Source organism: Stigmatopora argus, chromosome 11, assembly GCF_051989625.1.
Source record: "Stigmatopora argus isolate UIUO_Sarg chromosome 11, RoL_Sarg_1.0, whole genome shotgun sequence".
NCBI lineage: Eukaryota > Metazoa > Chordata > Actinopteri > Syngnathiformes > Syngnathidae > Stigmatopora > Stigmatopora argus.
The window spans coordinates 614,443-628,552 of record NC_135397.1 but is presented as its reverse complement, the minus strand read 5'-3'; the positions used below and the strand labels follow the sequence as shown (position 1 = coordinate 628,552).

General features: G+C 44.7%; 1 protein-coding gene across 4 annotated transcripts in view; it reads right to left on the bottom strand.

Moving 5' to 3' along the window:
* Positions 1-14,110, bottom strand: part of nrg3a (neuregulin 3a) — a 116,408-nt gene that overhangs the window by 49,480 nt on the left and 52,818 nt on the right. For all 4 annotated transcript variants that reach the window (XR_013303782.1, XR_013303781.1, XR_013303783.1 and 1 more), the window contains exon 2: positions 2,199-2,328. Coding sequence is in view for 1 of the 4 variants with exons in the window: in XM_077612698.1 (XP_077468824.1) it covers positions 2,199-2,328 (130 nt within the window). In the remaining 3 variants the exon portion in view is untranslated. The remainder of the gene's footprint in view (positions 1-2,198; positions 2,329-14,110) is intronic.

Below are 14,110 nucleotides of genomic sequence, written 5' to 3'. Positions count from 1 at the left end.
TCGGATATTGCCCACCCCCCCACACGCCCCCGCCTCGGGCGCAGATGGCGAGGAGGAAGACGAGGAGGGCCGCGGCGAGGAGGAAGAGGAAATGAGGAGGACGGCCGCCTGGGAACACGGCGGGACGGCGGGCGCTTAATAACCAGCAAAACAGATTGAGAAAAAGACCAGCGCTGATGGAAGACGAGAATTCAACTGTTTGCTAGTCCTGAAACGGAAACCGCCTTCACTTCAGTGGTGGAATTTGCATATTGCCTGTGTGGCTTTTCCCCAGGTACTCTGGTTCTCCCCACACAACCCAAAAACCTGCATGCTAGGCTAATTAGGCGCTCCCAATGGTGCTTAGTTGTCTTGTTTTGCCCAGCGATTGCCCGGCAACCGACTCAGGGCATACGGGGTGCCGGAGCCTATCCCGGCTCAGGGCTCGGGTTTCGCCCTGAATGCACAATCCGCACTCACAGATGTCAATCCCCGAGAGGTGTCATTACATGGGGTTCACATGGCGTGACATACGTGTGCATGTCCCGTGCAGCTTGCACACGAGTGGCTTACATACGCAGATGTCTAAAAGTACATGCTAAATAGCAACGGATTAAATTTGCACACAAACGCGGGCGTGTCAATTCCCGTCAGAGGTTAACGAGCAGACTCGCTCGGCTAACTCGAGCGGCTCGGTGGCGGACGCTTCCCTGCGGCGCCACGGAAAAAAACAAACGGAAAAAAAAACGAAACAACAAAAATGACAAAAATTAATGAGATTTGTGAGGGCGAGGAGGAAAGGAGGAAAAAAAACAGTAGGTTTGTTGATTCTTTGGCTCAACAGAAACAATTAGCGACGCATTGAGGAGGGAAATGAGTTCATTTGGCAAAGTGCAAATGTTTAAAGGCACGTTTACATACTGCCATCAGATAATTTAGCATTCTTGTCTTTATACCCTCTTAACTCATTTGCTGTCTCATCCATTTCAAGTGGGAGAGTGGCAGCGAATTGTCTTTTGCTCTTGTGGTGGTTAGCATAGCATACCTTTCCACAGTAACGGAGGCGGCCGCCTATTCGCATAATAGAACACAACTCACGATCGCCCCCAAGGGGCTTCGGAGAAAAGCGCAACCAGGCGTCACGGGGGGCGACCGGAAACGGCGGCCGAAAAACTCATTTTCCGGCGAGAGATGGCAACGAGCGATGGAGCGTCAAATCAAGCCGGCGAGCCTATTAATCCCCATTAAAGCTTTGCATTGATCTCACGGCCCAAACCTGATTTGTCTCAATTTGTCTGCGCCATTACGTATCGATCGCCAGTCGCGTAGAGCTGGTCGGGCTTCTCTTCGTTTTTTTCCGTCTCTCTTTGACAACTTCAGCGTCGACCACCAAACGTGCAAATAAAAATGTCGCCTCCGACTCGGTCTGGCGAGTCCAGTTTTGCTCCCGTGAATTGCGGGCGGGTCGTTGCATGGCAGAAAAAGAGAAAACTTTCAACAGGGTTTAACCTGAAGGACTTAAAGGACCTCATTTTACATCCTGATAATCTGATATTGTCTATATGATATCGCTATTGAATTTTAAAAACATTCTTCTCACAAAAACTATTTCCATATTCCATTATTCAATTAAAAATGAGTCTCACATGAGGAAAATAATCCCCATTTTTTCATTCATTCATTTCCTAAACCGCTTTATCCTCACTTGAGCATATACCAGCTGACTTCCAGCCAATCGCAGGACACGAGGACACAAACAACCATGCATTCTTTTTTTGGAATGTGGGAGGAAATTCGAGTACTCAGAGAAAACCCACACAGGCCTGGGAAGAACATGCAAACTCCACACAGTTGGACCGACCTGGATTCGAACCCAAGACCCCAGAACTGTGAGGCTGGAGCGCAAACCACACACCCGCAGGGCTGCTTGGATGTTAGATACAAATTAATTTCTTTAAAAAAAAATCTTTCTATTTTTTTTTAATTTTTTAAGATGACTTACTGATCGCAATACCCACATGAAAATCGATATCCCCTTTGTTCAACTATCTCCTCGAGAGGACGTCGTCACCGTGGCAACAGATGCCCGGTCGGCCTCGGCGCATTGTTGGACTTTACCTGACCCTGACGCAAATTACGGCGCGAATAAAAAAAGTCAGTCGAATTTCAACCTCAAAGTCCAACAGGGAGACGTTTTGGGCTTGGAAAAGCGGACTTACTTGCAGTGCTTGTGGGGTCCGCTGAGGGTCTCGATGACGAAGCATTCTCCCCCGTTCAGGCAGTAGGCCAAATCCTTGTCGTGACAGGGCTTGAAATGCTCCGAGCGCAGAGGCGGCACTGTCGGAGACGCTGCAACGTAAACAAACAGACAGTAAGAGGCCATCTTCAATCACAGCAAAACATCTCAATCTGACATGATTTGATTGACTTCAGCGCTCATCGGGCAACTTCCTGAGCGAAAAGTTGCCCTTTGTCGTGGTCGGGAGCAAGTTAGCTTGTCCAAATAGTAGGTATGCTTACAAAAGACATCCGTTTCTTTGAGCATTTCAGATGTTAGCGGTCTTAGATGAGTCAACATGGCTGATTTTTGTTAAAAAAAAAGAGCACCGATTTCTCAGGAACGGAAAATGGTAGCAGCAGTGAGTTCAACACACAAACAAATGTTATTAGAAAAGCTTATTTTGCGGAATAATCAACTTTGATGAACTGGATACTCCTATGCGGATGCAATATTTGAGCTGCACTAAAAACTCACAAACCAATTGAGATATTTCCCAACTCTGGCACTCTAAAGCCTTTTTTCTTGCCGTCCCAATACTTTTGTCCGCCCGCAAAATGGCTGCCGGAGATGTCACGTGCACTCATGTCATCTGGCAACGCTGCGTCGCCTCCTTCCAAACATTTCTAATTAGAGCATGAGACGGAAATCCCTCCAGCTATGCGGCTCAGTCTAATTCCTGGATGCTGGCCTGCGGTCCGGACCGGCCCGCCATTCGTCACTCGGGCTTTACTCTCGCTTCAGTGTAAGCGTGAGAGGAAAGCCCGGAGGTGAGTTACGGCGGACGGCGTGTCGGGACTCCCCCTGGGTAGGACCACATTCTAAATGAGAGACAAGCTGGCTTGTAAGGAAGTTCAGGACACGGCTCACGCTGGCCTCGATCAACGCCACCTTGGACACCGGTTCACAATCCCAAAAAGGGCCGCCCACTTCTTTCTTTAGACAGGAAGATGGCTGCCATTGGACCAAATCAACAGAAAAATGAATATCCCTGCAATTCAGGATTAGGAAAACTCCCTAACAGGGGTCCCCCGACCGTCTATTGTTAGCTTGCCGTTAACCTGGAGATGGATTGGATAACTTTATTCATCCCGTATTCGGGAAATTTGGTTGTCACAGTAGCAAGGGGGTGAGGATGCAGAAATAGGAAAGGCATTTTAGATATAAATAGATAGGTCATAAGTGGGTTAATAAATAAATACATGAATAAATATATACATAAATAAGCGTGTTGCTGAAATATATATACACACATCTATCTATCTATCTATCTATCTATCTATCTATCTATCTATCTATCTATCTATCTATCTATCTATCTATCTATCTATCTATCTATCTATCTATCTATCTATCTATCTATCTATCTATCTATCTATCTATCTATCTATCTATCTATCTATCTATCTATCTATCTATCTATCTATCTATTCATATACATATACATATACACACACACATACACACACACATATAAGCACACATACATACATATTAGATGTACATGCAGGCATACGGTAGGTCTTAACAGATAGCCTTTTTTTTGTTAAAGAGCCTGGCAGCTGATAGGAGGAAGGATCTGCGGAAGCGCTCCTTCCTGCAATGAGGAGGGTGCAGCAGTCTAATGCTGAAAGAGCTTCGGAGAGACTCCACAGACTCATGCAGGGGGTGGGAGGTGCTGTCCATGATGGACATCATCCTGGTCAGCATCCTCTGCTCTCCCACTTCCTCCACAGCATACAATAGAGCGCTATAGTTCCATATCAACGACACAAAAGCGCCACAATGACAAGTCGGGATCCGGAAATCTTCCTAACGGGGCCCTAGACTGACGAGTGCTATCTGATTTTGAACCTGGAGAAATGAAAGACTTTGGTCCATATGAATGATGCCCCCTGTCGACACTGAAATTAAATGAGACCCCCCCTAATGGGGATCCCTGCTGTTGCAGGTTAACAGGGAAGCCCCAAGGAATGACAGCTATTAGACCAAATCAATGACACACAAGTGAAAGTCCCTTTAAAGTATTCCCGCAAACTAACGGCTGCTAGCTCGTAGAGAGCCGCGAGAAACGGCTGCCGTTGGTCCATTTCAATGACGCAATTATAAGACTTACAATGTAGGGATTAGGAAACCTCCCTGGCGGGGTGCCCTACTAAGTGTAGCTGTTTTTTAGGGAACCTCAAGAGACGGACGACCGCCGCTGGTCCAAATCAAGGACACCATTAATAACCACTCGGAGACAAGGTAATTACATGTTGGGACATGGGAATCCCCTTGTAAGTGGCCGGTCTAAAATACAACATGCTATTGGTCCAACTCAATGAAACAATTAAAAACCCTGCACTGACATTATCACTATTTACTGCGGCCGGTTCGAAGACATTCTCAAGAGACGACTACCATTGGTCCATAATTTGGTCTTATAACTATGCCTTTTCTTGCTACTGTCACAATAAAAATTCCCGACTACGGGATGAATAAAGTTATCCAATCCAATACAACAATGGTGGCCAGGCAGGATATGGTTGGATTCCTTTTGACCGATCAGAAATCACCATTCATTACATTTAAAGACATTTGCCTAACCAACATTTTGTTTTCGGATCCTATTATTGAACGCAACGCAACGTTGCTGCTTCCTGGCGAGTTCCGGTCTAATCCACGTTGATCCGCCGCCGCCGCCTTGAAAGGCCCGTGGGCAGACGTCAATCACGGAGAAGGAAAACTGTCCAATTTACCGGGAAGACTGGCGGAGGGATCGATAAAACATCCGAGCCGGCCCGGCTTTCCCGGGGGAGAACTGGGCTCCGTGTATGTGCGGCTTGAAAATATACAGTAGAGCTTCACACTTTCTCATCTCCATTCACACATTTCCTTCCAAATGATTTCCAGAGTCAACATCATCCATTAAAGATTAAAGGCACGCAACGCGGTACATTATCAGAGCCCACTTCGCCACGCGGGCGACTGTCAATCAACTTGATGGATATGTTGGGCCCAAACTTTCTTTTCTAGTGTCACCAAACTTGGAAGACGTCAATACTTGAGCAGGAAATTTCAGGTTCTGATTGACAAAAACAACAATTAGCTCATTGGGTACGACCGACGGTGCTAGATGTCCAATCCGTCGCCGCGGACAAAACAACGGACGGCTATAGCGCCCTCGATGGCGGCCGGCCCTTCCAGTCGAATGGAACGTTTATCTGCGTCAATGGCAAGCGATGACGCGAGACCGAACAAGAATGGTACATTTGTAAATACTGCATATTAGATTTTGCGTGACTTTTGAACTGCCATTTTCGCTTGTTCCAGTTCTGTTATTTCCCATTTGGAGCATTCCCTCAGCCAATGGCAAAATCCCTCTATATTCATGAACAAGCTGGCAAAAGACGCTACTTTCCAATCGTGTCTGAAATCTGCAATGGTTGGCTCACAAAATGGCTCCTAAATCCCAATGATTGGGGCTACGTGACAGACGGCTCCGAATAAACGCCATCATAAATCAAGCCATTAGGCTAGGTAAACAATCGCTAATAATACATTTATCGGCATATTTAACGACGTGGGGAGTGTTATGCGGGTGGGTGGGTGCTTGTGTGTGTGGTGGTCTCTATGGGGCAGCACACACTGATAATCCACAGCAGCCTCTGCAATGCAGATGCTCGGCAGTGACACACACACACTGACACACACTGACACACACGCCAGCAAGCTAGGCTCATCTGGACCCATAAAGGGGCGGCGGCCCTCGGGCTGCGCACAATAAACGCAGCCAAACGCCAGCGACTGGACGGTGCCGGGTGTCTCAAAAGATGATGATGTCATCTCGCTGCAGGCCTAACAAATTGGCAAATCAGACATGTACCACTACCCCAAAAATAAAAGGAAACCACAGGTAATACGCTTACATGTAAGGAGAAACATTCAGCTAGTTTGACTAAGAAAAGATAATATTATATTCAGTAGGCGTCTGTTGCTAGCTGACCCGCAAAACAACCTCATGAACCATGTGAAAGAGTAACAGGAAATTGGCAATTGTAGTTTCCTTCAAAATATTATATACATACAGTAATCCCTCGAATATCGTGGTTAATGTAGACCAGACATTGCCGCAATAATTGAAAAATCGCCTATTATAACTACCTTTTTTTCTTCATTGCTAAGTCCTAGTAGCAAGTGGCTTCCGCTTACGGGTTTAAACGTGGATTTTCAGTTTTATGAACTTAAAAAAATAAAAATGAATAATTAATAGCAGAAAAAAGTCGCAAAGAAGTGAATTCGCAATAAGTGAAGTCGCAAAAATCAAGGGAAGACTGTACATACATATTCTAATACCATTTGTAGGGCGACACATCGGCCCCACAGTTCTAGGGTGGGTCCTCTTATGTGGAGTTTGCATGTTCTCCCAGGGCTTAAATGGGTTTTCTCCGGGTACTCCGGTTTCCTCTCACATCCCAAAAACATGCATGCTAGGCTAATTGGATGCTTACTTTGTTCCTCGTCGGTCTCCCCTTAGAATGGCGTTTGTGTCCGCTTTTGCCATTTTCCTCCAATGTATTAAAATCCAATCAACCTCCCCTCGACCTTTCCAATCAGCCAATTTCGTATATTTACCGTCTCCATACGGTCGCGGTTCATTGAACTCGCATCTTGTGACAAAAACCAATCCGAGCCGACAGGACGTGCCTGAAATGGTTTGGTATTCTTTGGCAGATGAAATGGAGAAAAAAAAAATGAAAAAGCTAATTAGCGTTCCTTTGGACGACGTGCTAGTTCTTCTCAATGTTTTCCGCTAAAAGACATTTGTGGCCAATTTACGAGGACCAATGAAAGAAAAGGAACTCGTTCTTTTCCTTTGAAAAAAGACCCAACGAACGTCTATCGCCGTCAATGGCCTTTGGTACCTTAATAATTTAGGATTACGTAAATAAACTGGACAACTATTATTACAATGAATGCGAATAAAGATGGCTGAATAATTGATAGCTATAGAAAATGATTTAGGATGAATTTTTGCTAAATATTTGATGATATAGCGCAGACGCTAGGATAGGTGTGCGTGCGCGTTGAGAGCTCTTCAAGTCGTTGACAGTGGAAAATATTCAATTAAAATCTTATCTGATTCCCCCTCCCCACTTTTGAGTGCGCTAATAGCACTAAGAGACACTTATGGATAAGATCTGGCATAATGAGCAATGCCGATGCCTGCCGCATGCAGAAGTGGCTCTGCAAAGGTACCCAAATTGGAAAAATCATTTCTTTCCATACATGGCGACAAAACTTTGGCCTTAAATGGGGTTCTCTCTCTCCCTCTTTGTGCTGTTGGCCCCAAAATACAAAGTAACAACGTACTGTATTTTCACGACTATAAGGCGCACATAAAAGTCTAAAATTTTCTCCAAAATAGACAGGGCGCCGTATAATCCAGTGCGCTTTATATATGGACCAATACTAAAATTGTTACCACGATAAAATCAAATAAATCAGTCGATAGGACAACTACGGCAAGCAGCCCCCGACTCTACTATTTCCCGTAGATAAAGTACTGCGCAGTGACTGCTGGGATATCGAGTTCTTAATACACCCAGTTCTTCAATAAACCCAGTATGACGGCGATCACACTAATTTGGTGCTCGACGTCATTTCGGCTGTATTTACAAAAGACATCCTGCCGCTAGATGTTGGCGTCAACGGAGCATTCAAAGGTAGACTGCGAACTATATATATATATATTATATATATTAACTTTTATTCCCGGAGGCTTGAGGACTACAACCGCTGGACGTTTTGGAAGACTCATTTTGGGCAATTATTTAATTCGGACACAGAAAATGAGGACTTTGATGGATTTGTGGGTGATGATGACGTGAGTAAGTTGTAAAATGTCTAAATAAAGTACAACCGAACTCAGTTTTGCTTCTGTTGCCTTTTTAAAAACGTGTTTTTAGCATGTGGGTGTAGCGTGCAAGAACTATATTTCCCAGCAGTCACTGCGCACCGGAACCCGGAAATAGGCTGCTTCCGGTAGCCAGCGCGATTGCGTTTCGATGTTCATCCATATATAATATATATGCGTCTAAAAAAACGGTGCGTGCTTTGTGTGTTTAAAATACAGAAATAGCACTCGTTACTGACACTGCGGCTAAAAATACAATGCGCCGAATAGTCGTGAAAATACGGTACTTTTATTTTCAATTCCCACTCGACAGTTCACTCCACGTATTTCTTAATTTTTCTTAGTCCAATGGCCGAGTGGCTCGGCGGGCAAATCCCGGCTAATCCCCAAAGAAGGAAGTCATCCAAAGTGTAAAGTCGGAGGTATCCGACGCTTCAATTAGCTTGACGGCCGCAAACGCCAAAGGAGAGCGGTCCCGCTCGCAAAGAAAATGGCGATGGTACGCAAGCGGGTGGCCTATTTGGTCCCGTTGTTTGCGAGTGGGGGATTTGGGCGGCGCGTAATAGAAGCAGATTTGCCCAAGCCCCGCCGCAAAAAGTCCTCCATTATTCATGGAGGTTTGTGGCGCCGCAAAGCTTCAGGATTCGGAGGCGCCGGCCGACGAACGGAGGGCAAATTAGATGGAGCAGACAAGGGGTCCGAGGAGACCCTCCAAAAAGCGCTTTTTTGCACCTGACCCCTTGACACGGATCAAAAGGATTGAGCGTGTGGACGGAGAACGGATCGAAAGGCCAGCGCTATTTCCATTTCAGGACCATTTGCCAACTACTTTTACATAAACATGCTATCTGGCTGATAAGACCCGTACGCGCAGGGGCGGATCGAGAAAAGATATGATGCGATGGCAAATATTTCAGCACGGTGTAATCCATTCGTTGGACAATTGTACGATCCGTTTCATTCAATGGCCTCGGACAGAATTAGAGGAAACACGTTTAACACAATGGACTCCAATTTACCGAAAGTCATCAAAAATACAAATCTGTTTTGGTGTGTATGGCCATTCAATTGATAGAACTTACGATATTCTTTGATACATGGTCCAATTATTAATCGATATCCTGCCACGATTGGTTGAAAGCCCTTTGATCGATTTAATACAAAAGACGTTTAAGACAAACTGTTCGGGGAGCCAAAATCAACAGGAAGTGATCAGTTCGCCACAAGAGAAACCTGGAAGAGAACAAAAAATGCCCCAAAATACAGTTTTGCCTCTACTTGCAAGATGAATTGGTTTCGTAAGTAGAGAAGTAGTTTATATGTAAATTCTGTAAGGCTTTTGTAACCTGAAAATGTCGTAGCTAGCGCCATTTGTAAGTAGAGGTACGAGTGTACACGGGAAGATACTGAAAATGAACAGGAAATGACAGAAACAAAATAAACACTGCTGGTCGTAGGCGTCCAATCAAATGGGATCTTGTCAACGTGTCATCTTTTTGGCATAAAAAGCCAAGTCCAAATTTCTATTTAGCAAGACTACGCAGGCCCTTTTTGGTCGGCCGTCAGGACACGTGAGAACCAAAACGGTGGGAGGGGGACGCGTTTGGATTGGGCCCCGCCAAAAGACCACACGCTCCCCTCCCCTCCCCCCGCAAAAGCTCCGAGCCATGCGCTTTTCTCCCCCCGATCTTCAAACACACTCCATTTTTAATAAGCTAGCCTGGATGAACTATGACTTCATAGCATGAATCATTCAACCAAATTCAAAGAATATTGAAGCCCGGAGCACAAAAAGAAGACATTTGGACACTTGTCCTCAACGCCACGACGTAAGGCTCCAATTGGTGCGTTTGGGACTCATATTTTAGCTCACAGGTTAGCGGACAGCCATATGCACCCATCAAAAGAGCCGCATTTGGCTCCCGAGCCATAGGTCCCCTTCAATGACTGTCTATGAATCGTGTGATCAAGTGCGTGCACTACTACTACTACCATTACTAGTACCACTACTACCACTACCACCACTACTACCAGTACTACCACGACCGCGATTACTACTACAGCTACTTACTACTACTACTACAGCTACTTACTACTACTACTACAGCTACTTACTACTACAGCTACTTACTACTACTACTACAACAGCTACTTACTACTACTACTACAGCTCCTTACTACTACTACAGCTACTTACTACTACTACAGCTACTTACTACTACTACAGCTACTTACTACTACTACTACTACAGCTACTTACTACTACCACTACTACTACAGCTACTTACTACTACAGCTACTTACTACTACAGCTACTACAGCTACTTACTACTACAGCTACTACTACTACTACTCCAAGAATATTCCTATTCTCGTGGAGAGCAGAATTTTGTGAGCGTCTGCCGTCTCTCCTTTGTGACGGCGGGATTAAAAGGTGATTTGTTTGCGCGGCGAAGGGCTTGGAAATGAGATGCAAATCTGCCTCTCGCCGCCTTTAATACGTTTCCGCCATTTTAACGCCGTCTCGCTCGGCGCGCGTTGCCGTCAAAGTCAGAATGAGTTACAAGTGAATGTAATGGCGGTCATAACGAGGGTCCTCGCGTTATCTCTTCCGTTTCCGGCGGCGCCGAAGCCGGCGGGCGAATGCCGACGAGCGAGGCGCGCCAAGCCAAGCGGCCGGCCGGGCCGCGTAATGGACTTCCCTTTGGTCCCGTGACTTCCTCGCCGGGATTAAAAAGGCAGACGTCGGCCTGGTGCAAAACGAAGACCGTTGGTTGGCCGCCCCGTGTCTCGCAGCTGGACTGGTTGCGTTCATTCCGCCTGGCTTATTAAAAGCCGCAGCAGCTGGCTTGGCGCTTCATTAAGGAGACCTCCGATCGGGGAACATTTGATTGGCGCTAGCATAAAAAAAAATTAAAAATTTAATAACGTACATATTGCCGTCATGGAAGATTGCTTATGAAGTGTCAGACTTTACCGGCTTTTAAAAATATAATTGAATATCACCCGCACAAGAAGCTTGAATTGAGTCTATAAAGGCACAAGTCATCGCACGCTAACTGTGATATTAATCGCCAGGAAAATATGTGGGAGAATATTAGCACGAAGCTAACGTAGCATCATCACAGACCCAAAACCAGCACGAGGCAGCGCTAACTCTCTGATGTCGCGACCCCAATGTTGTTGTTTTCTTTCCGCCGGCGTCTTTTCCGTCTAATTAGGGCGCCCGCCCGCCCGCCCGACGGAGGCCGCCTCCACACGTGATTACTCGCGCATAATGGATGCTACGCTAGGCGCTAAAATGGACGCAGAGACCCCCGCCTGCTCCACTTTGTAAGCGGCCATGCATTATTGAGGGCGAGCGCAAGGACGCCGCCGACTAATCAAGCAGTCTGAAGTCAGCCGTGGCCCATCGCATTTTTCTTATATTACTCCGGCTTCGACCAATAGGGCGCCATTTTGGTCCTCCTGCAGTGAATTTCAATGAGTCTGACGAATGAAAACGAACGGACCGAGAGTCGTTGAAATGGAAAGCGAGCGACCCCAAATGAAGAGAAAATGACCCAAAAGCAACGGAACGTCAGCAAAATCGACAGGAAGTGACATAGAAAGACACCCAAATGCAGCTAGCGACCCATAAAAGGCCCCAAATGAACAGATAGCTTCGCAAAGTCACCTGTGAATACTCCAAAATGAACAGGAAATGACCCAGAAAATCCCTCAAATGAACCCGAAGTGACCCACAAAAAAGAAGGAAAAGTTTACGGAGCAGAATAGCAAGAATCTGGAGGCAATTTCTTCTGAGTGCAAGTTAAAAAAATAAAACAAAACTACTGTTTAACCCTTCATAAGGCGGCCAAAAATAACCCTTTCAATGTCATTGACAGCTATAAACCTCCCATCCAGTTGGACTAGTCTAAGGGTGTCAGACTCGGGTTGGTTCGCGGGCCGCTTTAACGTCAACTTGATTTCACGTGGGCCGGACCATTTTAGATCAAATATTTAGATTTTTTTTATATATAAATGGATTAAAAGAACTGGATTAAAAGCCCTGAATATTCAGTTTTTTAGAACTAAAACAATGTTTAATTTAGCTTTTTTAAATATATTTTTAGATTTTACAAAATGTTTTTTGAACTAAAAACACAGAACAAAATGATAAAAAATGACAATGATTGATTTAAAAGGGGGGAAAAATCAGGAAATGTAATATACATCTATACTCTTCATTTTAATTTGATCCTAAAACTGAAAGTCGGCACTCATCATTGACTTTCCCGGGCCACACAAAATGATGCGGCGGGCCAGATTTGGCCCCCAAGCCGCCACTTTGACACATGTCGAATAGACAGTTGAAGGGTCTCCCAGTCAAACTGGATGGGATGTCTAACCCCGTCAAAGGCAGCCAGCGAGTTCGCAAAACTGAAATAATAGCAATCTAAGTTTTAAAAAAATCAAGCATTCATTCGCCCACCCAAACAAAATCGATTTGACGTGTAGCACAGTAGCCAATGAATTCAGGGATTGCCCTGCAAGGCTTAAAAAACAAACAAACAAAAAAAACCTAATTTGTGCATGAAAGGGTAAATATTGTGCTATTGTGGAATTCCATTTGGTTGGACAATAAAAAACGTTAGCAAAAGGAAGCATTTTTAGCTTGAATTTCTTCCTTTCTTAGATCCAATTGACGTATTGAAACACTCGGTGAAAAGTGAGTGTGCATATTTTTCTGCTGCAGTTGCCTCCCTCGTTCGCTCGCACACACACACATTTATTTTTATACTTTGTAGCGAGAACACAGCACGAGGCAGCGGCCGCTGAAATCCCATATGGCGCCCAAGCAGGTGCTTGGCCAAACACACACTCACTTATTTACACCATCTTTTGTCTTTGCACTCACGGAATAAAAATAGAAATAATCAATAACTAGCAAAACCTGTCTTAAACACCCTTTTTTTCCCCCTACTCCTATTTGGATCTTTCGCCGTCAATGTTATTCATGTTGACTACTTATTCATGACATTTTGGATTATTTATTCATGATTTATTATTATTATCATTATTATTTATTGATGATGTATATGTGCATTTAATCTCATTAAACTTGTATAATGGCAATAAAAGAATTCAACTCAATTCATTGGATTTAAAGTGTGAAAAGAAAAACAAGATTAATTGGAAGTGTTACGACGCACCACATGTGATTCATCATGCGTAATCATTTAAATCACTTGACAGCGATAAAATATAAATGTATTTGCACTAATGAAATAAACTTTCCAGACGGAACAAAGAGAAAAATGTCCCCCGAGCGCTAAAACGTCAAGCTAACCACAATCAAGATAAGCTTTTGTCATATTGTTTACGTAGGAAAAATACACTGATATTCAGGCACGGTTTCATTCCATCAAATAATATTTGGTATTTTGCAGCGGGCCAATGACGAGAAAACGAAGAAGAAGAAGAAGCAGACTACGGAAACGCCATCACGAAGCCGCCGTCGTGTGTGTGAGCGTGTGAATGAGTCGCAGCGCTCTGCTCATCATGGCGGATTACAACACGTGTGCCTGCTTGGGCTTGTTTAATTGCGTCCGGCGGGAACGCCAAGCCGCCAAAAATCGGGGCCCCCACTAGCTCCTCCCAAGCGCCGACCTTCCTTTTCGCAAGCGGCAAAACGACTCACCATCCATCCAATAAAGTCCAATTACAAGGTGCATGTTCGCCCATAAAAATGGATTTGTGTGTCTTTGGTAAGAAAAATGGCAAAGATCTACAAAAAAATGTTGTTCTTTTGTGTGTATGTGAAAAGCCTTGAAAAAAATCGAAAAACAGCACTAACTGGAAATATACCGTCATTTAGTGGAACTTTCGTCAGAAAAAAAATCATTCTACTGTCAAAATACTTTATATTTCAAACAAAGCTATATAAATGGTCATGGATTTTCGGAGGAATC